Consider the following 26,207-nt stretch of genomic DNA (forward strand, 5'->3'; position numbering starts at 1 on the left):
ATCGAAATGCGGCCGCCGAGTTCCGGGATTCGATCCCGCGCCCCTGGACTCTTTAGCAGCGCGACGTCAAAGCCGCTACGTCACCGTGGCCGGTGTTTCTGTTACCAGTATGATACCAAAATAATATAAAACAGTGGTGTCGATACTGAACAGTACTAAAGAAACTGCATATCTTAGTTCCGTCGAAAAAGAAGGCGGCGTGCTTACTCACCTTTGGCGGCTTTCGTCTCGAGGAAACAGGGCGGCCTGTCTTGTTGCTCTTCTTCGCTGAAGAATGTGCAGTACCTTAGCATCGCCAAGCCTACCTGCGTTAGTACAACAAGATGGCGAAGCCAGAAACTCTCAGCTTCAGGTTCGCTACTCCGTTCCGTTACTCTGCGCAGGGAGGAAGAAAGATAACGTTGAAAGGATGACCATGTGAATAGACCGTGGCTGCGATTTTGTGGCCATGTCTTTTCTGATGCTGTTCCTTTTCGCGCTTTCTCAGGAGTCAGAGCGGCGTTCCTCCCGCGTTGGTAATAGAATCAGCCGGCCGCCAACAGTGAATAATAGGAGTCTCATGGTATCGAGCAGAAGGCACGGGTACGAAATCGAGACCCATTTCGCATTTTCACAACCAGAGGCGCTGGGAAGCTTCCGGTTTCGTTTATAAAAAAAAAAGTGTTTCTGCGAATAACGGTACGAAAATTGCGAGGCACGACAATGAGGTTACATATGTCAGCAGGAGAGAGAGAGAGAGAGAGAGACAGAAGAAAGGGGAAAGGCAGGGAGGTTAACCGGAGGGGGAATACGGTTTGCTACCCTACGCTCGGGAGAGAGGGGAGGCGGAGGCAAAGTGACAGGTCGTAATGTCAGCGGGACAGTACAACAGTAGCTAATCGACACCGTTTATCCTGTCCGCCAGAGGAGTCTGCGGGACACGGGATTCCCCTGCCAAGCCTGGACCCCTGTGCCAGTATTTAAAAAAAAAAAAAAATTCAAGGGGTACTTGGTTATCCCTACGTGGATGAATGCGAAAGCATTGCGACCACCGTGCGATTCTTAGGTATTATGCTGCAACGCAAGGTCGTGGGTTTGACTGCCAACAAAGGGTGTTGGTTCGAGTGCCCTAAATAACTCTACCTTAATCCACTGTGCCATAATTAGCTTCGAATTAATTAACACCAAAGGTCGTGGGTTCGACTTCCGCGAAAGGTCGAGGATTCGTAGCCTTAATTAACACCAGAGGTCGTGGGTTGGACTCACACCAAAGGTCGAAGGCTCGTAACCTTTCTTGTACCAGCGTTTGGTGACACCGCCAACGCCGGATTTCTCTAATTGACTAATTGACTAATTAACTTTTTAATTAATTATCTTATGGCACATATTGTGATTCACGAATTGTAGCCAGTGAGTTTGCAAGACGTATCTCCCAGAAATGAGTCTCCAGGAGGACACCAGTTTCGATATATTATTTCCCAAAATGTAGGACGAAATACGAGGGCATTCCGGTTACTTTCGTGCTTCAATGAATAACAGCGCGTTTTCTTAAAGAAGCAAGGAGAACAACACAGCATTTTTACGACGAGTTTGATGGCGCACGTCTCCACAGGTGTCACTCTGGAAATTCATTCCAGATGGACACGCCTTGCAAGGTACAATTCGTAAATTGCAAATATGCGCAGTAAAGTAATTATTAAGAGTTAATTAGTGATTTTACCAATTAGTTGAATATGTGCTTCGATTTCTCGTGCAAGTAACGTCCGCCTTAAGGACTATAATTATGCTATCTGCAAGGGGCGATATTTTTTTTAGATTCCGCTCAACTTGACAATGGTCACCACGTAGATGCGCGATGTTAATTCTTAGAAACGAAGTGAATCTGTACAATTGATGATGCACGCAGCGGAGGCACGGGGTGGCGCTGTGCCTGCGGACAATTTACATGCACACGGTCCACGCACACACTGAAATCGCGAGTGCAAATCCACTGTTACAGTGTACCCAGACATTCAATGAAAAGTACATTCGGTGTCTTGGCTACAATACCAACTGAAATAGCCTGTAACGATCAACAAGGACTTCCGAAAACCGCAGTAGCGCGCTGATACAGAAGCATGATGATGCCCAGCACTTCTTGTTTGCAGATATAGAGTTAACAAATTTTAGTGGCAGTTTATAAAGCCAGCAATTATTAGAAGCCGATGGTGGGGCGGGGATAAGGGGGTGTGGAGAGGAGGATTGCTTGAGTTGCCGACGGCAAATGACGTGGACAATGTCGGAGTCCATGAGACTTATAATAGCCGATCAATGCGCAATCATTCCACAACGAAGTCTCGTACTGCTTTTCAAAGGGTGAAAGAGACTCACAACGCTTCGGCTTCGAAGCAGCTGCGACGTTGAACTGGTGACGAGGTCGGTGGCCGAGATCAGGTACAGGCAGCAGAAGGCGACCGCCGGAGTGAGAGCGGGCGCCTCGCCGAGGAAGGCCACGGAAGAGAACAGCAGGATCGTCATCTCGTAGAGAGGGAGAGAGAGAGAGAGATACAATACTGCCGAAAGAACTACTTGGCGAGTAATGGAGCAATAATTTAGCGAGCACGAGAAGCTCTTTCTACGAGCATGGTGTCCGGGTCTGTAAAAATATTCGCCCCAGTCTAAATCATAATTGAACAATTGTATTCAAATTAGCGAGCAATTTCTGATATTGTTAGTATATATTGGAGGATATAGCTATGAGACGCATTTCTGTGTGGCTATCGGTAGACAAGATACACAGTGCAACAATCTTTTCCAAGCGCTTAGCTCACATCCGAAGTAAGCATCGCTACAGAAAAGGCCTCGGCGTGTAAGGGCCAGCTGAAAAAAAAAAAAAAGAAACAGAGAGAGAGAGAGAGAGAGAGAGAGAGAGAGAGAGAGAGAGTATGGTTATCTGTCGCAAGAACGCATGTTTAAATGCACGAAAAGCCGCCTTCAATATCGCATCGTTGATACGCAGGAGCGTAGTGACGTCCACTCGACTTTCAGCTTTTAACTTTGAGGGAGAGTCGTGCATTTCGACACCCTGGAAGTACTTTCGATGACCACCACTCAAGTATTTCGACATTCTGCCGCGTCCCAAGTCCGCCATACTTAAGCAGCAGGAGTGATCGGCTTTCCCGGAGCACTTCTAATATTGAATATTGTCTATTACAATATATATATATATATATATATATATATATATATATATATATATATATATATATATATATATATATATATATATATATATATAGTGGGTTTAGGGTGGCTACAGAGAGCCGGACTCTGCCCGCCGAAGGAGAACAATTTACGGAAAACACTAGCGAACGGACATACCACTGATGCCGAGGAGGTGTAGATGGAGTCGATGAGTCCGTCGAGCACGTTGACCTTGTGGCTGGCCGCTTCTTCCTTGGCCCGCAGTCGGCTGATGGCCGACGAGAAGGCGTCTTCCCACGCGTACATCTTCACCAGCCGCACCGAGCTCAGCAGGTCGGAGGTCTGCCTGAGCCGCTCGTCACGCAGGCTCAGCACGTTGTCCTGCGCACGTAGTACGCCGGAAGATGTCTGCAGTCTTCGATGGCGTGCAACGCAGCCGCAACAACAGGGACAAAAAAAAAAAGAAAAAAAAAGGAGACACGGACACGCGCTGACTTCCAAGTGAGGTTTAGTATCAAAACATTGAAATATATACGAGGGGAAAGCGAGGCTATGGCTGTCATGAAAAAAAAAAAAGCTGTTAAAGCGAAGGAAGAAACAGCTAAATATTAGAAAAGTATAAACGCCAAAGAAAAGTGAAACATTGCTGATACAGTCGTCCCTGTCGCAATGCACACGTGAGCTCGTGCAGTCGCCTTAGAGCGCCACAGCTTTGCACACTGCGGACCGCTCTTGCGCCGCCTGCCGGTGACCCGTGGTGCAACACAGTTCGCTTTTCGACATGCACGGCAGATATGGCGGAGGGCAGTCAACTTCTCTTTTTTGGTTGTGCATCGTAAGAGCCACGCTAATCAAGTGTTCGACGGAAGGCCTCCTGGCGGGGGAAATCCGTGGTAAATTAGAACAAGAACTCGTCAAAAGAGAGAGAGATATACAAACTATACTGTCGAAATAATGATACTTCTGAGTTCATGTGGACCTCTTGCGCGCAGTAAAATTTGAAGGCCAATTCTCGATTAACGCAGGCTATACGACATGCTGCACGCCAGGGCTTTGGAATCGTCGCACCATAGCGTAAATTTCGGGTCTATTACCACAAGCGGTCTATGTCTTGCTATAAACATATACCTTAAATTGACACAACTTCGGACTATTTGGGTGTGATCTACTCTGAAGGTGACCACGTACAATTGCAAGGAGAATACTGTGGTATCCCTCCAGGCTGTAGGCAACAGCTTCCCGCTGAACGAATCCCGCGGAATGCAACGCATCATTGCCCATCGCCCGGCGATCCTACGACTCATTCTCCGGACCGACAAACCTCACAAAGCCCAGTATCCGAACCGCGCGACGTATGCCTGAAGTTCCGCGTGTGCTTCGATGCTAGGGACCTACGCGCTTGCCGCGTATTCGTGCGTCCGCTCACCCAGAGCTGGTCCTGGAGCACGGTCGCTGGCCAGACGAGCGTCAGGGCCACCACGGGCCACAGAGCCGTGAACAGTGCCGCCACCGCTCCCACTCGCAGTCCGAGCAGGTAGATGATGACGGGCAGGAGCAGGGTGCCGGTCATGGGGAGCGGGAACTGGGTGCAGGCGATGCAAATCTGCAGGCAGTCGCCTCCGAGCAGGGCGAGCACGTAGCCGGAAGAGTTGCGAGACAGGGCGCGGGGCGAGAGCCGCACCATCTGCAACGTCCCACGGGCAGAATCCTCGACATACGTGACATATTCGTTCGTAATTCGTCTACTATAGTCAAACGATACATTGCAGTAGCGGTAATAACTGCCAGAAAAATTGCTAGAGTAAAACTGACAAGCCCTAATCATGATGCAGTGACTGCTTGACGCTATTCGCATGTTTCTTGTTAAGCCTCTTACGGACACTGTCAGCTCGAAGCTCCTAACTAGCCCTGGACGCTATGCATTTACTGCTTTCAAGCCTTCATTCCGCAGGCGACGTGGGCCGATGGCTGTCAGCACTTCGGACAAAAGTGAAAAGCGCAGTGATATTCCAGTGGAATGCTAGAAGCTTCAAGTCTCGTATTTCATCCTTACGTCAGTACCTTTACACAAATTTGCTTCCAACTTAACTTATTAAGTTCATTACAATATCTGGCTACGAATCTGTCAAGTTTACAGCGTGCGGCAAACACAGCAAAGTGGTCGCTTATATCTGCGCAGAGCTATGGGGCTGCAGCCCCATAGGGGCCGTCGTATGGGGCCGTCGATAGTCTGCACAGAAGCATAGTGTACTGTCCTTGTTAACTAACACGACAGGGGACGCCCATGGACTTATGGACGGCTGAATCACGTCATCATTGATCATGTCTTTAACCTGGCGCTTTATCATCTCCCTTTCCATAGGCGAAATGCGATACGGATGTTGACGAACAGGACATGCCGACTCGTCTGTAGGAACGCGATGTTTCGCGAAGGAGGTGCACCGTACTTTAGACTCTGTAAAGAAGCAGGCAGAGAAGTCATCGACAAGGTCGAGTAGTTGCTGAATTTCTCCTTCCGATAGGCCGGAGTTAATCTGAATGCGATCACTCAGGTTGACCGCTTCCGATGAATTAGGCGAAGCAGTTCCGAGAGAGGCGACATCCGTGAGGGCAGCAATTTCCTGGAGGAAAGCGACGGCTGTGCCAAGCGGTAAGTGCTGATATTCGTTGCTGAAATTGGTCAGTAGGACTAATGAGCGTCCGTTCTGAAGCTGGACGAGTCCCCGTGCAATGGAGATGTTCCGTTCAAGCAATAACGGAATGTTTGCCTCGGCGATGCCCTCATAACCGTCGAATGCGTCGCGCGTTACCAGGGTCAGTAGGCTGCTTCTTGGCTGTACCGTTATGCTGTCATCGACGATGCACAAGGCGTTTTCGGTGCGGTTCTCGTTGCCAGCGTCGCTTGCTATGGCTTTCGCCGTAGGGAATGTCACACTCGATTTTTCCAGGTTAATTATGACTCCATTCGCCTGCAGGAAGTCCATGACAAGTATCAAGCCCCTCGAGCAACTGGGCAGAATAATGAAGAGCCCGACGCACGTAAATCTGGGCATGTTTACTTCAGCAGTGCATCTGCCCACGGGAATTAGTAGATGACCTCCAGCAGTACGGATATGCGACCCAGTACACAGTGTAAAAACTTTAACTTTGACGCAAGCTCTCTGTTCATAACCGAGCTGTCTGAACCAGTGTCAAAGTGGCGACTTCGTCTATGGTAACCAGTATGTCCAACATTACAACTTGTCGTTGATCACCGGAATGCACCTGAATGTCGGTTCACCGGAATGTTATTTTATCCCCTTTTATCCCTTAACGCGCTTTTTTCAGCACAGGGTGGCAAAAAAAACCTTGCCTTGCCTTTCTATGTCATCTATCCCTCTAGTGGCCACGAGAAGAATGAAGTGCAGATAAGCCCCTTTCGCGGAAGAAACTGTTTGTTACATATTCCGTTTTCAACCGTCCTCGCACTTCCCTATGGCTTACGTTTACAGTACATATGATCAATTGGAGATGGTGGACTGTTTCAGTACAAGGGCTGCAGTAGTCTTTGGAGAGGGGTATACAACGACCAGGACGGCATGCAGGAGATTGTGCGATTGCTTGATAACTGCCTAAATATCTCGGTTCGGAAGTGTAGCCCACGTATATCTAAATTTTGCGCATGCTTTCTTTTTGCTTTTTATTGAGCTCTCAATCGGCTCACTGGGACGTGCTAAACGGGAATCAGAACCAGACACGGCCATCGTATACGGTCTGACAAAGACCGAAGGCGTTCATCGTTATCGAAAACTCTGCAATAATTGCAACTCTGCAAACTCTGCAACCTGCAGTGTTCTAGGTTCGATGCATGTGGTGAAACGCTGCGTAGAAAAGGACGTGGATGTGGCCTTCCCCCTCCTTCGCTAAACGTGGTTAAAATTTATGTTGCGTGGAACTAACAGATCGCTGGATGGAAATACAGGCAATTCAAAACAGCGTCACGTGTGTTGACGACGTTCCAAGGCACGGAATATTGAGCGCAGGTTTCATAATTCTTCATTTCTGGTGAAACATTCTTGAATGACCCCGTTTTGGACCATTAGGAGCTTCGCAGTTTGTCACGTACGAAGTCAACATAAACACGAGACCATCGGGAGGGAAGAGTGCTTCCCCCTGCCCCTATTCGGCAGCCCTACGCACGCCTACGTCACGTGTCACGTGTCTGAAAAGATTTCGTTCGGCCAGGTCAACTCGCGACAGGTAGTGCGAGCAAGCACTCACCTTCCTGAAGATGGCGCCCAGGAGGAGACAGCGGACGCGGTTGCCGAGGCGGAAGCAGGTGTGCATCTGGTAGCAGGCTAGCAGTGTGTCCGCAATGCAGGACGACACGAAGAGCCATGTGGTCACCGTCACCTCTTCACCGCCCTCCACCAGACGTCTGGGTTGGCAGTAGAGAATAAGTTGATAAATAGAAGTTACCGGTAAAGGAGGTCTGGGCTCGTACCTGGGGCCATAGCGCACCCCATCGTAGCGGTGAGGCTAATGCCGTTTTACCAGAAAGCTACGGAGTGGGTCAGCACTGACGAGGGGCTACCCTCTCAAGATGGTACGCCAGCCAGCTGGGAACCAGTGCTTAAATGTTTAACGTGGATGGGTTTGGTCTTCTGCTAACTTTCTATTAATTAAACACTTGTTAATTTATGTAACCGTTTGTGCGCGTTTTAGTGAGCTATATTTGTGCTGATTAAATGGCACATGAAAGCCTGTCTGCAAGGGGTGCAACAAATAGGATAGGATTGCACACTATGATAGATAGGCTGCCTATCTTTGATGCCCGAGCTTGCGCGGGCTAAAGCATTTGCAAGCGCTTTTTGCCTTGCTTACCTTTCACGTCTGAGGGTGCGCAGATATATAAATGCGAAGTGTTTGTTCCGAAATAGAGTAGTTGCGAGTGCATCGAGTGTTGTGTTTTCTTGTGTGTCTTCGCCTTGTCCTTGTCAGTGCACTGCTTCACCGTCAAGGTATGCACATACATTTTTAACATAACACATTTTTATCCTTCTGTAAAACTTCCTTCTCATGGTCCGGGCCTGACCCCTTTCTTGATAAGTAATTTTCTACTTTTCTTGTAGAGAACCAAGGTAGCTGTGAAATCTGTAGACATTTCCGAAGACATCCACGCACGCCTCTCGTACTCGTTCATCAACCATGCCTCCATGACTATTGGTATGTCTACTAAATCAAATGCCTTTTCATGTTCTATGAAAACCACTCATATCCAGAAGTTGATTGTACTCCGCAAACTTTTGCATTACCTGGTTGATGATGTGGTTGTGATCCATTGTAGAATATTCTTTCCTGAAGCCAGCCTGTTCTCTACGTTGTTTGAAGAAGTCCCTGACTATATAGTAAATTATCGTGGTGAATATGTTACACAATAATGAATGCAAGCTAATGGGAAATTCTTTAAAGTCTCCCTTCTTATGGATTACTATAATGTTCCCATTCTTCCAGCTGCCTGGTACACTTGAAGTCGTGAGGCATTGGCCGGCAAGGTTTTCAATTATTCTGCCGCTTTTCCTCGGGTCACGTCTTGCAAGGCCCTTCTAACTTCATTACTAGGTATAGAAGGAGCCTCTGTACCCTGTTCGCTACTACTTCGAATGAAGGTAGCGTGTCTGCTCTGGGTATTGTACAGGTCAGTATAGAATTCCTGCGCTACTTTTACTATATCTTTTAAATTGTTGATGATATTACCCTGCTTATCTTTCAGTGCATACATCTTAGGTTTGCATTTGCCAAGGTTTCTTCTCAGTGATTTCATGCTGCGTCCATGTTTTACTGCTTCCTCAGTCTTTCTCGCGTTATAATTTCGAATATTTCTTACTTTCTCCTTGTTGATCAGTTTTAACAGTTCCGCGAATTCTATCTGATCTCTGGAGTTGGACACTTCCATGCATTGTAGTTTCTTTATTAGGTCCTTTGTTACTTGGGAGAACTTGCCTACTGGTAGCCTTTGTGCCTTACCTCCCGCTTCAATTGCTGCTTCCGAAATCACCCCAATTACGCTTTCATTGATTACCCTTATGTAACTTCATCTCTCTGTTCTAAAGCTGCATATTTGTTTGCAAGCACCAGCCTGAATTGGCCTGCTTTTACCCCTACTGTGTCTAGGCTGGCCTGTTTCCCTTTGACCAATTTTAATATTAATATTCATATTCCTCTTCATATTGAGGTAAATCATAGACCTCACTAACCTATGATCACTGTACTTTATCTTGCCTAATACTTCTACATCCTGCACTATGCTGGGATTGGCAGGAAGCATGAAATCTATTTCAGTTCTTGTTTCTTCATTAACGTTTTTCCAGTTACAACTTCTGTTGCTACGCTTCCTGAAGAAGGTATACATTATTCGAAGCTTATTCCTTTCCGCGAATTCGACCAACATCTCTCCTCTAGTGTTCCTAGAAAAGATTTCATAGTTGCCATTTTCTTGTTCCCCAGCCTGTTTTACCCTCAGTTTTGCGCTACCAGTTTTAGTTAGTTAGTTATTTATTTAGCTAGCTAGCTAGTTAGTTAGTTAGTTATTTAGTTTATTTAGTTAGTTATTTAGTTAGTTATCTAGTTATCTAGTTAGTTATCTAGTTAGTTACCTAGTTAGTTGGTTAGTTAGTTAGTTAGTTGGTTGGTTAGTTGGTCAGTCAGTTGGTTAGTTAGTTAGTTAGTTAGTTAGTTAGTTAGTTAGTTAGTTAGTTAGTTAGTTAGTTAGTTAGTTAGTTAGTTAGTTAGTTAGTTAGTTAGTTAGTTAGTTAGTTAGTTAGTTAGTTAGTTAGTTAGTTAGTTGGATGGATGGATGGATGGATGGATGGATGGATGGATAGAGGGATGGATGGATGGATGGATAGAGGGATGGATGGATGGATGGATGGATGGATTTGCGGACGCATAAAATAGCTCACCGCCCACGAGGCGTAGAATGGTTACGCTAATCACCTGCCACTTTACCTGCGGTCTCCGAGACTTCCTCCCAGATCGCAAATCACGAATGCACGTTAAGTCAGAAACGGCTGTGACGCATGTCTCCTGCGGGCTACTCGATTTTCGGTGACTATATTACGAGGGCTCCTTCGCGACCATAACCGGCGATGAAATAGACTGGCGTTCCTTGGTTCAAACTGGCAGCATACGAAGTGTGGCATGTCTTACTCCAGAAGCGGGACCTTTCCCAACACGTTGACGTAGTAAGCGATCGTGGTCAGCATGGTCCAGAACAGGTCGTCCCAAACAGTTCGCATGACGGCGTAGAAGAGCCGCCACCTCGTGAGCCTCTGCGTGCTGCGATAACCGAGAAAAATAAATGGCAGGGCGTGACCAAGTTAAATGACAGCTCGAAGCTAAGTGTTCCTTACAAATTACAATTACAAATTACAGTCGCGCATCATTATGACCCTCATTAACATGGGAGACTGGAACTACGGACAAAATTTTTGCGGGCGCCAATGTTTGGGGGCGCCAATGTTTTGCGATACATTTGCGCTTCATTAAAAAGGCAACTCGCTGTCTGGACAAAGGGCAGGGCGGAAACTCATAAACCCGTAAAAGACCGAGTAATATTGTCTCGGTAATACGAACAGCGTTGGCATAAACAAGAGCACTTCTAAATTAAAGAAGCCGAAAGGCTCGATCATTCAGGAGGAAAAACACAAATAGGCACTGCTGTCGGCCGAGTACGCCGCGGCCAGCGTATGTACCGCCGTAGCAACCGCGTGGTTCCTTCAGTACTCACGTGCCCTCTCAAGCGTACGTGCTCCCTGATACCAAAACTGGGCCTTCCAGATCACTCAGCTGTTCTTACAGCAAACTCTTGCATAGAAGACAGCGGAGAGAAAGACGCTTTATCTTCTACGTGCTACTTTCGTCAGCAAGCTGCAGCTGTCCCTCCTGCACTTATCGTGTGTTGTACTAGCCTTTTTAAATGCAATTAGAATTATTGGGAAATTTCCCTCGCGTTGCAGTGTGATGTCCGTATTTAACCTCTTTCGCGCCAACTTGCGTCACCGGGTAAGCGCCACTGGGTATGGCATATGCACAGTGACCCAAATTTTGCAGGAAATACGTAGATACGGACATCATGCAGCTCCCATAAAAAAAAACTGTCTGGTGCCGGGCATAATCGAACCAGCGACCCACGGATTCCTCAAGCGCAGCATCCGGACGCTTAAGCGAACGGCACCACGAATGCGCGCGGTCAGCGATGGCTCCATTCAAGTAACAGAAACAAATTTCGAAGACCATGCTTTTTCTGACTACATCGGCCGGAAGCGGTTATGGAGCCGGAAACAGGTCATAGACACAATCTATTAGCGTTCGCGCGCACCGGCGCACCACACATCTCGGAGGTCACGCGTGGGCTTAGCGGCGGCGTCTCCAGATGGCGCAGCGTGTCCGAGTGAAGTGCGAGAGAGGAGCTCGGCCGCTCCGTGTGCCTCGTCAACCTCTTTAATAAAGGCTCTGCATTTATACACCACAGCTCTGCCTTTGTTTCGTTACTTACATCGTTACATTCAGCACAATAACAATAATAATATTCCTGATAACACATAAAACAAGTCCACACTCATTGTTGGGCTATCTGGTTCATTACAGCGGCGAACAGCGCCAGAGAACACTAGGCACAAGGAAAGAAGACGGGGACAATCAAAAGGCGCAATAAAAACTCAAGGTTAATTTCGTGCCACTGTGATAAAACAAATCATCACCAATTACTCTCACATCATAAAAAATATTGCTAATCGCATTAACGTCCCTGATCATCTCCAGAGGACAGATGCGCCGCCAATTTCTTCAGTGGAAGCTCGGTCCTTGGGAGCTCTGTCAACGAGAAGTTTACCGTCACTACCCTCATGGCCCGCGAGGTGCTTTCAATTGCACGGAGTTCTTTTTTTTTTTTTTAGATAGTAGCAACAAGAGTGGAAATAATGTTATGACGCTATTCTAGTGATATTGCTTTTCTTTCGTCGGTGGTCCAAGCCCCGCTGAGCCGAATTTATCACCAGAATCGGACGCCTCTGAATGATGCGCGATAAGACAGGACTGTGATCGAGTGAAATGAGCCCATGCGTTACAGCAGGCACAGCATAACGCAAATAACTTATTCAAATTTTGTCGAATTTTACAGCACCTCCGATAGAATGCATAACCAAGCTCTCATTACAGCGCTTTTTCTCAATTATCATTGTTGAACTACAGTGAGTGCAGTTCAATGATTATTCATCAACTCGGCCAACTTTCATTTGTATTGCAATACCGTTAATATAGATATACCCTTTGTTCTCCATGAAGATTTGATAGTGCGGACGACCTTGGTCGGAAACCGAAGTGTCTAAAATTAATAAGGTTCATGACTGTGGTTAGAAACAAAAGTGGCGCTGTAGTGCTGTTGTGCGCACGATGAATGTCGGGAACGTGCACTTTCGGTCTGGCATCCTCCTCGGACACATTGAAGACGTGTCCAGCTAACAGCGTTCTGTCTGTCACAACGATTGACCCTCTACTAATACAGCGTGTAAAACAGTGTTTGCATTATTATTAAATACCACTATATACAGTCGAACGCCTTGATAACGACTTGTTTGGAGCCTCCGAAATCATTCGTTATAGGGGTCACTTCGTTGTAAAGGCCGCGCATCGCACCGCTCACAATAGAACCGGGACGGAATCGTTATACCGGTAATTTCGTTGCAGAGCCGTTCGACTGTATTACAACATTCGTACCCGCGTTGTGGCGTACAGTTATAATCAACCTGTACAGTACCGGTTGGTCGCTTAAATTGGGGGGTAGGCATCAATTGTACGTTTTCGGTTTATTTAATTGACTTGTGCTGTTTGGGAGTAAACATTTTCAAGAGTTTAGGATGGAGGAGGAGAGACATTTGACGGGCAGCTCCAGGTTCAGTTTATCCCCTTCCCTCCCCCTCTCCCCAGCTCGTCCTTCAATAGGGTTGCAGGGCGGTACGCCAGTGTAACAGTATTTCGCCCCGCCAAAATGTGGCCACCGAGAGCGCGAGTGACGTACACCCTTGCATTGCGCAAACATAATGTCGCGCGAGCGCCGACCGCGAGGCGTGTCAGCGGCCTTGTAGAGGCGAGGGACACTCACATCTGCACGCGCGACAATCGCCCGCAGACGTCTCGGGAGAGGGGAGCGCACTTCATGCGCGGACTCGCGATCGGCAGGTCCCGGTAGACGGCCTTGCCCAGCAAGACGACGTTCTTGAGGTGCCTGGCGAGGGTAAATAAGCACGATACACACACACAATTTCGCGAAAAAACAAAGTGGGCTCTTTGTGATTATTCGATACGTTTAAGGGATACAAAGGAGAAATAATTGAGAGTCGCTTAAGTATCCTTACGTGATTTGAATGCGAAAGCATTATGACCTCTCTAAGTTGTCACCATTAAAGACTTCTTAACTACTACGACATCTTTGCGCTCCGTCCTTCGCTTTGCTTTCTCTGAGTTCATTAATCACCAAACCGCAATCATTCCCACCTCATCGCCAAGTTGGTACGACTTCATATTGTGATTGCTTCATTGTATGCTTCATGACGTGAAACGTGACGTGGCATCACACATTAGAATTTGGGAACCAAATGCACTTCCATTTACCACGGGACCATGATATGTGACTTCATACATGGTCACGTGTCCTACTTTACCTTAATCCACATTGTTCTACCTTGATCCACTTTAATTTACCTTAATTCACTTTACTCCACCTTATGTCCCCTTACTCTAACGTGGCAGCCAGTTGCCGGAGACGTGACGTGTTCAATGACGCAGGTGCTAGGCAGACCTTTATTCATCGAGGACCATGGAGCCGCCGTCGATTCGGGGAAGCGTGTTGGTCTCGCACCGCGGATGTCCGGGTTCGATTCCCACCCAGACCCGGATGTACAAAATTTTCTTTCAACTAAATTCTCAGGGAGGTTTCTACAGGAACCTCACGCTTTCAAGTAAATTCTAGGGAGGTTTCTACAGGAACCTCACGGAGAAATTTGACGTAAATCCGAGTAATTTTTTACGTGTTTTTACTCTGTGCACCGTCTGCCATCTCCGTACCACCATTTGATCACGCAAGATTTCCTGCCCCATGAGACATATAATACTTTAGCATTAATAATTATTTTACATGTATTAGCAGATTACTCTCCTACAATAAAAAAAGACGATAAACTTGCAGCGAGATGAGGCTCGCCGAGCCAGAAAGGGCGCAAGAAATAAAGACAGGTGGCGACGCTGCCTCGAAGTTGCCGCACTAGATCGTCATGACGTCATGGATATTGATGGCGTGTGCTATAGCGGTAAAAATGAACTACGTTGTCCTCTAAAGGGAACGAAGATTACGCGTGGCATGTTTACTTTTGCTTTTACTTTTACTAACCCAACGCCGCCCAAATACGAAAACTTCGTGACGTCACAATGATGTACCAGTGCTGCAGTTAGAATTATCGCCTACATATTTTCTTATGCTAATCAGCCTACTATAGCGCAATTAACAAAAATAACGTTATGAAAGAATACTTTATCAGTCTATACTGATTGAGTGCTTCTCATTAGTTGCCATCTAAGTGAGTGAAATAAGGTTAGATTCTTATTTCTTAGCGCTATGTGCACTTCAAGCGTTTGCATCGGCGTCTACTTCACTCAGAAAACGCACACACATCCCGTGATTACACTGACTCGTTCGCAGGGATAGTGATATTCATTGTGTTTATATTTTAGTAGGAGGTGCGTTAACTGTGCTATATACGAAAAGAATCACACGTGAAAAACACTTATATGTGACTAAAGTGAGAGCCGAGTGCATGCCTGTTCGGTTTCTTGCAGATTTGAATACGTTTTCTTCGTTTTTCGCACTTTTCTTTCGCAACGTGGTCAATATGAATTGAGTAGTTCTTTTTTAAATCTTGTTGTCACGCTTGGTGCAACGTGTGTGGGTTCTGGCGCGGCAAACATATTGTCAGTCATTTAAGTACGTCTTGCGAAGGCATGTGAGCTATTTACACCAGCTTTTCTTCTTATATTTTCATGTATGTCTCTCTGACTTTACTATTTGCTGGCTTGGGATCAGATGAGTGTAAGGCGTGTCCCACAGAGGCGAACACCTGCTTGTACACGTATAATGACTAAAGTAAACAGCAAAATGTGAAATAGCTTGGAGAGGATCGCACCCACAGTTCCCAGAACCTTTCTCAGGACAGAGACAGGTAGTGAAGACGCACCCTGCACCGAGAAGCATTTGAATGGAACTATGGTACGGTAGATTAATATGAGCTTAGTAAAGCACATGCCAGACGGTGGAGAGGGTTAAAAAACAGCCACAAGGGGCGTATTCTCGGCGTATTTCCCGCGTTACGTCGTCGGGCGTCACAGCATTGACCACATGCTACGTGGTGGCCGCGCTGTTGCGACGGTTGAAATGCATGTCGTTGGGGCATCCGATCGAATCGGCAGCGACGGAGAACACATTCCATTCACGAATAAGGCGCGGACATATCGCCGCGTGGTGGTGCCCAGGCGAGTGCTGTGCCGAAAATATTCGTATGTGAAATACGCTCCGTGTGGTTCCCGCGTAAAAAAGAGAGCTCGCGGATAGACGATTGCACTGGCCGCTGTGTGGTTTGTATTGTTGATTCAGTCTTCGTAATGCACCGAGTTCCTGTTTCTATGTGCATCCTGTCCTGACGATCACCCCTGTTCTGTTTTCATTTCGTATTATTTGGTGTCCTCTTACAGAATAAGTACCGAAATCTGTAGTTATACTACCTGAACAGCACCGAGCATACGAAGACCCCCAGTGGCGACCTTGTGTCCTCGTTCATCGATTTCTGGAGCTGAAAGGAACGAACGCACCGGGAAATGAAAAAAAAGAAATACGATTTACGCTACATTTTGTTCGACGCTTATGACACTCGTCGCTCTTTGCACTATTGAGCAGCATACAGATGCATACGTTGGACTTAGTATGACACGTTGTATATTTATGTTACAGAAGGACACAGAAACGAAACCTGAGATGGTGTAATGCATGGATTTCTTTCGCTCTATTTTGTACTTTGCTTATCACCTAGCAATCACAACCGACCGATCGTGCTGATTAGTGTAGTTTTGGTGTCGCTAGAACCACCGATTAAGCTTAATTCAAAGAGAAAAGTATTGGAATGGAATAATTATAACATACCCTCACTTTGCGAGTCACGCGAAAGTGAGTTAAGTGGAGCGTATATTGTGCTGTGGCGCAACTTTGTCAGTTAGTTATCTCGCAACTTTTAGCATTTTGCTGTCTCCATGAATTCCACGACGCGGTCAACTCCTGTGAATGCAGGTTTACTTGGTACTGAACCTTTTTCGGCGGGACATTGGCGAATAATTTTGACTGCAGAAATGTATTAGTAATTAGGTTCATGACTCACGTAAGCAATTAACGCGCTTACTTTGCCTTTTTCCGGTAACCGCGTTTCGCCGGGCCAGACGCCGCCTGCATGTATTAGGAGATTCTTAATTACTGTAGCCGATTCTATCTGCTGCCTGTGTTGTCGCCGAACCTTGTGATCAGATTGTACGCACGAGGTGAACAGTGCTATACTTTTTGAAAGGCACGCGGGCACCAGCGATTACGCTGGAACCTCCCACGAGACACGTATAAAAGCCGACGCGCTTGACCCCTCGATCAGATTCTCACGATCGACGACTTTGCTCGCCGCTTATTGTTGTGCTCGAGCGTTACTTGCTTTGCGGGACGCGTGTTCCGCCAATAAAGAGTTAAATTCGTAACTCACGCTTATGACACTGCGTCGTTCTTCACCGCCGCTAGAACGTGACACTATCATGAACTACAGGGCGTTCTTCGAGCCGATCGAAATGCCTGCGCTTCCTGTATTTGTGCGCAGGGTATTACTCTACCAATTTCAAGAATGAACGACGCAGCTGGCTCTTCGGTGACTAAGCGGAGGACTTGCTACTTTACAAATATTCAACTTTATTCCCTGAATTCCCTTTATTCCCAGGCAGCTTCTCCAATGAGAATTGTCCCCGCGATGCGAGTCAACGCTTTTGTGCCTTTAATCACTATGCATGGCATTCACAAACGCGTATGCATTTTGCATTAACAGGGCTCAGCATTGCTTGTGAGACGTATGGTTGCGACAGAGCAAATAGAAATATCTGACCTCAGGCTGCAATTGTTTTAAGGGACCCCTCACGAGGTTTGGCCATGTTGAGCTGACAAGCGCAGAGCATACATTGGGCGATAACGATCGTGTCTGCAAAGCATAGCATCGCTACGTGCCGCGGAAAGACCTGAAATTTCAAAACGAACGCCGTTTTCCCTTCTCCTCGTGGCTGCCGTGCTCCAAGCCGGAGGATGACGGACACGTGCCACTGTGACGTCGCTCGTGGTGACAGGTGACCTCGAGAATTATTAATGGCAACATCTATTATTTTCGCAATATGTTGCTTGATTAGGTGAATTAAAGCTTAGGGAAATAATAAAACACACAAACCGAACGTCTGCATGTTTTTGTTTTACTTCGCACCGCAGCAGGATAAATGTACTTCCGTTTCGTCTGCTTGTTCCCACGTTGTGCAGTCGCGCGCACATACCGAAAGTATGTCATTTTCTCCCATGGTTCCAGCGCGGGATCATGCTCTGTGACCCGCTTGCGTCTGCCTCAGTATTCGTGTAGGACTCACTTACAGCGCTAGTCAGGTGTCCTCGTGCGCTGCGCGAAAGGAGACAATCACAACAGCTCGTGCGCGATCGACGCCGTTAGCGGAAGTGCGTCGCGCCGCAAAAAAAAAAAAAAAAAAAAAAACGAGGAGAAAAAAATGAAGGCGTGGCCCGTGACGTGTGCGTCAGGCGATCCTCGAGGTCAGGTATGGGAGAACGCAGTGAATGAATTTCGATTGCGGAGGCTACGGGGTAAGTGGAGAGAGCGTCTCGCTTGGCAGTGGAGCTCGCCCCCTGAAATCATGGGTTCGCGGCACTGAAATATTTCTATCTCGGCTATCAATGAGCCGACTTGAAAAATTTTTGCGGCAGAACGCTCCCTAGAGGACACATAACTTCCAGAGGGGGAGGAGGAAAGAACTTTATTGTGTGCCCTGCGAGTTGGTGGGGAGGGCCAAAGGCCCCGCCTAGGTGACGGCCAGGAGTTCTTGGGTCCTGGCGGCATCCTCGGCCCGCTGGACGGCCCATAGTTGATCTTCGAGGGCGGGGCTGAGCAGCGCGGCTTCCCAGCGCGTGCGAAGGCTGCTGCTAGAGGCCGCGAACAACTTCCAGAGTATAACAAAAATTTTCTATGGGGCCTGGTGAGGGGTTTTTTAAAAGCACTTTGATTTGCGTTGCTACGTTATGCCGGCCCCCTGGCGTGCCGAATTGTTCGAAGTCTGATACCAGAGAACCACATCATCATCATTATTATTATTATTATTATTATTATTATCATCATCATCATCATCATCATCATCACAGAAATCGACGCGTCGACGTTCTTACCGTGCCCCTGAACTTGTTGTAGTAGACCTTGCAGCGTACTCCCATGATGCAGAAGGTGCCCAGGAAGAAGAACATCGACACTGCCTCCGTCACCACCAGAGAAGGAGCGTAGCTGGCGTCGGACAGGACGATGCCATGGTGCTGGACGAAGTGGAAAGAGCGAAACCCCTTGTTACGTCTCAACACGACCAAGTGCCTTAATTAGACGATTACCGCGAGGCAACCACCCCTCTCCTCCCTCCCATTCATCAGCGCCTATCCCGAAGTCAACGCAGCGTTGACAACGACGGCTGACGGGTCCCCAAAATGTCGCTCTACCTGTACCTGACAGCCCCAACTAATGATGAAAAGGGTCAACGTCGAATGCTACCGCGGGAACTGGGTATGGTGGATTCCTGGCCTAAACGCCACCTCGAGCCACAGCACCCCGCAAAAAAAAAAAAAAAACGAAAGAAAGAAAGAAAAAAGAAACGACAAAGAAGAGGAAGAAAAAGAAACGCGTCGACGGCATGTAATAAAAATACTTAGTATGTTAAACCTGATGGAACAAAGCTAAAAGCGAAGCTTATGCGAGCGACGCAATCGTTCCGAAAGCTGGCTCGGCTTCACTCGACAAGACTAACTGAATACGGAACCAACGGTTTGTTATTTTTAAGTCAATGAAGAGCCTTAAAGACAGAGAGAGGGAGAGAGAGATTTGATAGGAAAGGACGGTGTTTCTGCTTCCCAGGGGGAAGCACGATTCAGCGCCCAAATATTTATGATTGACTCACCGTAATGCTTCAGTGTGCCTACAGGGCGTTGCGCTGCCGAGAACAAGGTGGTGGGTTCGATTGCCGGGCGCTGCGGCCGCATTTTCATGGGAACGAAATGCAGACACGCTCAGGAGGTCGAGATATGTTTAGCGCTCTTTACTCCGTCGTCCCTCACATACCAGACGCTGTAGTTTACGTAATTTCGTTTTACAGCTATAAATAATAGATCTCGCGAAGATTGACTTGTCCAACGAGCTATCAAGAGCGCCGTAAAATCAACACCGCTGCAGCTAGACCGCCGAAGTCCTGACTAACTGAAATACGTACTTATAGGCTTTCTTCTCAAGGAAACTCGGCGCCTTTAGAGCCAAAGGAACAACTATAGTATTGGATCTGTAGTCGCAACGCCCTGTATACGCTGTTCGTACTTCGTAATAACGTATTAAAAGGTTCACGTAAGCAGTAAATACACGGTACATTCCAGAACACTTTTCAACAGCGTAGGCCTGCGACTTTGATCGCGTTTCCGTTATCCCTGCGTGTGCTTAGCACAGCCAGCTGCTTCAGCAAATGACATTTCTCCTTCGTTTCTCTCGTGTCTGGAAGCGTTCGATAAACACACGACATCGCACTCAATGTCAGAAAGTAATTGTCACTGAGCCCCAATCTTGTGCTATAGGCACTTGTAACCTTTGATTTTGTTGCAAAGATGGGATCCTACAATGTGCGCTCGAGGGGCCTCGCTGAGCCCGAAAATTGGGCAGATTTTGAAGTAGTTGACCCAAAAGTTAGCGCACAGCTTCCACAGCTCACACGAACGTAACTGGTCGGCGTTTAGTACGGCCACAAAAAGGCGACGCGTGGAAAGTGCTCGCGGCCGACGGTTCACTGCAATCACGGGCGCTATAACGTAAAACTATTCAAAATTTTTCTATTCCAACTCTGCTATCAGCCCTCCACGATTGGTCAAAAACTTTTTTCGACCACCCCTACTTCACCTGTCTGTCACGCGACGTCAGGACAACCGCGATGCCTCCCCATCTGATATGATGTGTACACACTGATTATGCATGATTTGAGAGAAAAAAAGAAGAGTTATTTCTGATTCGACGCCTTTTCGCCATTAGCCTCCGGCTATTGGTCAAAAGTTTTCGGGCTGCACCCACTTCACCTGCCAGTCACGCGACGTCACAAAACCGCGAAAACTCACCGCGTCAAAGTGACGTGTACGCATTAAATATGCATTGATATGCCGAACAAAACTGAATTTTCTTCTGAATAGCCGTAGGCTGCCCCTTTCCGAAAGGAATAAAAGATGGCTGCCGCCGATCGCTCAGGCTCTGGCTACTCGCACCTGCCGGAGAGCATGGGTGTATTTGCGCATAATAAAACTTCTTGCGTGGACGTGTAAGGTTTTCGAGCACTTTTGGCACGTTTACCACCTCATTCTGCCAACTCTTCTTTGCTGAGTGTCCCTTTTAGCGTCATTCTTAAGCTTCCGTTGCATGCCGCCGCGATTTTCGACCAGCCACCGCAAGCTAAGTAAGGGAAAGCAGACCAATCGCAGGTGCCGGCACCACCCTCTTCATCCGGTCATCGACTTTCAGTGCACTGGCTCTGCCCCATCGAATCCCTCTCCACTTGAGCGTTCTCCTCGACTCTTGTCAGCCAAGTAGATACGACAAGGCGCTGAGTGTAGGCAATGTTATTCGTTTTTCAAGCAAACAAAAGTGACCTCCTATGAACGAGGAGCGCGTTTCATTGGCGTGTTCAGACAAGCCTGCGGGTGACCGCCCGGTGCTTGCGTCGGTAGTTACGCAAATTTGACGTCAGGAGATTGGAATAGAAACATATTGGAATAGTTTTAGGTTATAGGGCCCCAGGTTTTGGGAGCGCGAGCTCCGCCCTCGAGTCATGCGTTGCATAATGATGCGGTCAAAAGCACGCGCCAGTCTTCTTCGCTAAACTAGGGAGTTAGTGGAGTCAGCTTCCTCAGTGCTTCTGACACTGCTTCTTGGGGTGCATTGAATAGCGTCCGCTCGCTGTTTACAAAATCTCTCTGCTATCACATTGATTGTGCACCAACGTAGCAAACGGGATTGGACGAACAAAACCGTTGGTTGGACCAACCAAAACTGCGCGGCCAACTCGCCCAAACCACCGTTTCCCTTATACCGCATATTTTACTATATCGTCTGCGGCATCGCGCGCACACGCGCGCAGAAACCGAATGTGTCTTGGGTCCTCTTTTACACGCGATGTGTGCCTTCTCGTTCCGCGCTGTTTCTTACAGAAGTTACGCTGCCCCGTCTCGCCCAAAGGTGCCCAGTCGAGACCTCCTATAAACAGGTTTTGGGCGAGTTCGATTCATTTGTTTGGAGGGCGTCCGCTGACCTCGGGTCTGCTGCTTCTAACACCATCTTCCCCCTCCCCCTTCCTCCATATTCGCAATTTTTGTTCATACACCGCTTACCTGGTCGACGAAGTACAGCGCCCGGTAGCGTCCTGCGAAGTCTGCCACGCTTGCGGTGCTGAGCATCCCCAGCACGGCCCAGACGAAGCCGGAGACCGACTGGCCGTTCTTGAAGCGGACGAGCGAGATGAAGCCGAGGCCCAGCTAAAGGACGGCCGGCGAGATTTAACAAAAGAGGGAGGCGGCATTCAGAAAAGAAGGAGAGGGAAAAGCTCAGTTGTAGTTTATGAGTCACTCTATCGATTTCTTTGAGTATTTACCATTGCTTCAGCAGCGCTATTTGCAGTGACAGGCCATACTCAATTCATGTCTTTGTTTTGCTTTATTCTTTCAGAGTCGCGATCTTGTTCTTTCATTCCTGCCCTTCTTTCTCCACGTGAGGCTGTTGGCGACGTGGATGACACGGGTTTCTTTTCTGACACAATGTACGTCTCCAGGCCCCATTTGTCGGCTCATGAGGTACTACTTCAGTTGAAGAAAGAAGTACCGAACCATGTCACCACATATGGAAAATTCACACTGGCACTGCACCTTAAAGGAGCATTTGACAACGTAGCTCATGAGGCAGCCCTAAAAAGAAAAAAAGCTTATCCCAACTAAATTGCGGCCAACAAATCTACGATTATATTCGAGCGTTCTTAACGGACTGCATAGCAACGGCGGTCGCGGATACCCTGACAATGGAAGAGAACAAAGTCCTAAATAGAGGCACTCCTCAGGGATCTGTCTTATCAGCTTTTCTTTTCAACGTCGTCATGAAAAACTTCCCAGAACGTCTAGAGAAGACCTTACTCGTTCGTCACGCAATATGTGGGGACGACATTACCGCTTGGACAACTTGAGGCACGGATGGAGAACGGGAGGACGCCCTACAAGCGGTGACGCTGTCGGGGAGTACACCGAACAGTGCGGCCTGGCATGCACGGCAGGAAACCTAAGCTCCTCGTCCCCAAACAGAAATTCAGAAGAAAGAAACACTGGTAGAGATGCCATTGAAATACACCTCAACCAAGAACCTATACGCGGAGTCCAAACACTCCGAATATTAGATGTTCAAATGCAAGATAATGGTCGCAATAACCACACTGTAAACGCATTAAGACAAACTGCCTACAACATAGCTCGCATGATCAACAGAGTCGCCAGTTGCAGGCATTGTATGAAGGAAGATCTAAGCGTACTACGCTTGACTCAGGCCCTTATCGTCAGTAGAGTCACGTACGCGACACCTTACCTTAACCTAACGTCAACAGAAAAACGCCCAAATAAACGTATTACTACGGGAAAGCGTGCAAACGAACCCTCGGTCTTCCTCCGGGCATGGAAACAAGGAAACTTCTATTCCTTAGCATTAACAATATCTTAGAGGAACTAATTGAAGTACATAGACATACGCAAATCACGCGCCTCAGCAACACTAGAACAGACAGAACAACACTTCGAAGATAGCAATACCCCGTTATGACAATTAACAGTCAACAAGCAATCTTCAAGTCCCTACATAAGCAAATAACGGTGGCCTCTATCCCGAGTAGCATGCACCCGGAATATCACATGGGCAGGAGAAAAGCACGAGCCAAAGCAACAGAGAGAGGATACGGCACTCTCTCCACTGCTCGCTGAGCAGATGTGGCCAAGTGCGCGAATGGACAGGGCATGGTAACCAGCGTGGCAGGATACGGACAGCAGGAGCAACTAGCATCCATTTCGCATGCACAGCGTGGCCTCAGCATAAGATGCTGCCCTCGCCATCTCGGCATCGAGGCGGGTTGAGGAAATGTATATTGTTACAGGCTGTCAATCAGCATGTCGAGCCTACGCGAACGGCCATCTGCATAAAGTAGCACGCGATATCCTCAACCGCCTCAACGAAATAACTGGCATCACGGCAATGTGGACACCTGGACACGAAGCCGTCAGCGGAATCCATCGTGCACGCGTGATAGCTCGAGGTCACTGCAACCGGGCACTGCAATAGACGGCAGAGGACCCCATTCCACAAGCACTGCACACGTACAACGAAATACATCAGCACTGCCCCCTTTGGTGAAGAACGATGCCGCCACCACACCGACCCCTCACTAGAGCTGAAGCCACGGCCTGGAGGCCACTCCAGACGAACACCTATCCTCACCTCACGCTCTTCCACGCCATGTACGACGCCATTTCTCGACCCATTTGTCTTTTCTATACAGAGCGAGACACTCCATACCATACCACATGGGCCTGTCAGAAAATCCCCAATACCCTCTCCCCTCCCCCCCCCCCTTTGGTGAAGAACGATGCCGCCACCACACCGACCCCTCACTAGAGCTGAAGCCACGGCCTGGAGGCCACTCCAGACGAACACCTATCCTCACCTCACGCTCTTCCACGCCATGTACGACGCCATTTCTCGACCCATTTGTCTTTTCTATACAGAGCGAGACACTCCATACCATACCACATGGGCCTGTCAGAAAATCCCCAATACCCTCTCCCCTCCCCCCCCCTCCTCCTGACCGAAATGCAACGCACGGGCAATGGGAGATGGTGCTGACCAGCTCGGCCTTGGAGGATCGGCGAAAGTTGATCGCCAGCGTCGAAAGGGCTGCCATCGCCGTTGGGGCTCTGGATTGAAGTCTCCACCCACTAAGGTTATCCACCCTTCTCGGTGTCCCATCGAAATAAACTTTCTCTCTCTCTATCTCTCTTCCCTTCTTCGTATCTTTAATTTCTATGTTTCTGTCCCCTCTTTTCTGAAGACTAGGCCAGCGTTGGGCCCCTTCCGGTGGCATTTGAAATCATGGTTCTTGCCTTGCCTTTGTCTTTTTCAAGCGTATATATATTTTCACACCAAATAAATAATAAATACTGAATGGACGAGTCGAAAGAGATGTGTAGCGCAATAAGTTAGAGCCGCGCGTTCGCCATGCTTGAAGGTTTAATAAAAGCGCACACCTTAGAGGCGACACCGAAACAGACACAAGACACGCGCTAACGACAGCTCCTGTTGGAATGCCCAGCTGCGGGCTTAGTGTCCAAAGAAGCGAATAATTTCCGTTGGGATAAAACCCTTAGGCAGGCCGAAACAACCAATGTCTAGCACGACAATATGGCACCATATGTAAACATATGATTGCAAAAGGTTGAACAGAAGCAGAAAACGCACAAATAGCGGGGCCGCCTGCCGGAGAAATGATGCACCTCAATGAAACTTGTGGCTGGGCTGGCTTATACTAATCAAGTTACCGATCGCGACGTTTGACAGGCAGCCAATATAACAAATATAAGCTCTTGCGAACGAAGAACTCTATGAAATACGTCAGGCACGTATACGTACCAGGGCAGCAGCGGCTGCTATGCTGGACAAGACGTCCTGCGACGAGTGCTTAGCCGAGTGCGCGGTCCCGTCGTCAACGGATGCCACTTGGCCGCTCCGCGTCAGCGCAGCCAGCGAAGAGAGGCCCACGAGGCTCTGGAAGGAAGTCGCATAACGCCCGGCAACATACGTTAATCGCAGGCGTGCGCTGACAAATAAATATCCGACTATCATTTCGAAGGTGCACGAGGCACCCGCCGCGTTAGGCCAGTGGTGATGGCGTTGCGCTGCTTAGCCTAAGGTCGCGGGTTCGATCCCGGCCGTGGCGGCTGCATTTCGATGGGGCTTAAATGCGCAAACGCTCGTGTAATTAGATTTAGGCGCACGCGTTGAAGGACCCCAGGCGCTTAAGATTATCACCGGAGTCCCCTTCAACGGCATGCCTTACACGAGAATTCCTTTTTTTTTTCTTCCTTTTTTTCGCAGCTGAGACTTCGCAGCATTGTCGCAAAAGCGAATGTTTAAAGTCTGGCTAAATCCTAGAACAAACATTTTCAGCCTCACATGCGACCCTTGTCAGTATTTGAAGAGAGTCCTTATATCACATAACAAGCTTGGGCAAATTGTACATAAGTTATATTTGCAAAGGCCGCGCGATAAGTAACGTCTGATTAGGTTTCCGTCCATGTAAGTTTTTACCGTCCGCGGTCAGCTTTGCGTTCGTGTCGTCTACCGTATAGGCCGCCATTCCTAGACAGTCTGCGCTTTGAGCATGCACTGTCACATAGGCCGGCCCGCAATTGGCTTTCGCGGTTTTCTTCTACCAGCCACTCCCTTTTATACCAAGCGACATGCGCAGTCGTCAGACTGTACTGCCGTAGCGCGCCTTATTAACCGATAAGCGATACCGCTTACCGAATCGGTCGTATTGGCTGCACAGAGGGCAGCAGCTGCAGGCAATACGCCCCCCAACAT

At 48.0% G+C, this 26,207-nt stretch overlaps 1 protein-coding gene across 1 annotated transcript; it reads right to left on the bottom strand.

Annotated features, from left to right (window-relative positions):
• Window positions 1–203: 203 nt before the first annotated feature.
• On the bottom strand, window positions 204–26,207 carry LOC129383921 (uncharacterized). Its single transcript, XM_055068947.2, has 12 exons — window positions 26,148–26,207; window positions 25,254–25,388; window positions 21,932–22,075; window positions 18,704–18,844; window positions 15,973–16,040; window positions 13,304–13,426; window positions 10,351–10,479; window positions 7,423–7,579; window positions 4,589–4,846; window positions 3,340–3,543; window positions 2,350–2,496; window positions 204–305 (listed from the first exon to the last, which is right to left on the bottom strand). Exons 1-12 carry the CDS (start codon window positions 26,205–26,207, stop codon window positions 204–206), a joined length of 1,668 nt encoding a protein of 555 aa, XP_054924922.1.

Source organism: Dermacentor andersoni, chromosome 9 (assembly GCF_023375885.2).
Source record: "Dermacentor andersoni chromosome 9, qqDerAnde1_hic_scaffold, whole genome shotgun sequence".
Taxonomy (NCBI): Eukaryota; Metazoa; Arthropoda; class Arachnida; order Ixodida; family Ixodidae; genus Dermacentor; species Dermacentor andersoni.

Bases quoted from the DNA above. Each gene is read 5' to 3' on its own strand.
- LOC129383921 (XM_055068947.2), bottom strand. From the start codon at position 26,207: ATGTTGGGGGGCGTATTGCCTGCAGCTGCTGCCCTCTGTGCAGCCAAT. The intron at 3,544-4,588 runs GTGAGCGGACGC...CTACGTGCGCAG, and splicing joins TGCTCCAGGACCAGCTCTGG to GACAACGTGCTGAGCCTGCG. The intron at 2,497-3,339 runs GTATGTCCGTTC...CCTCTCTACGAG, and splicing joins ACACCTCCTCGGCATCAGTG to ATGACGATCCTGCTGTTCTC.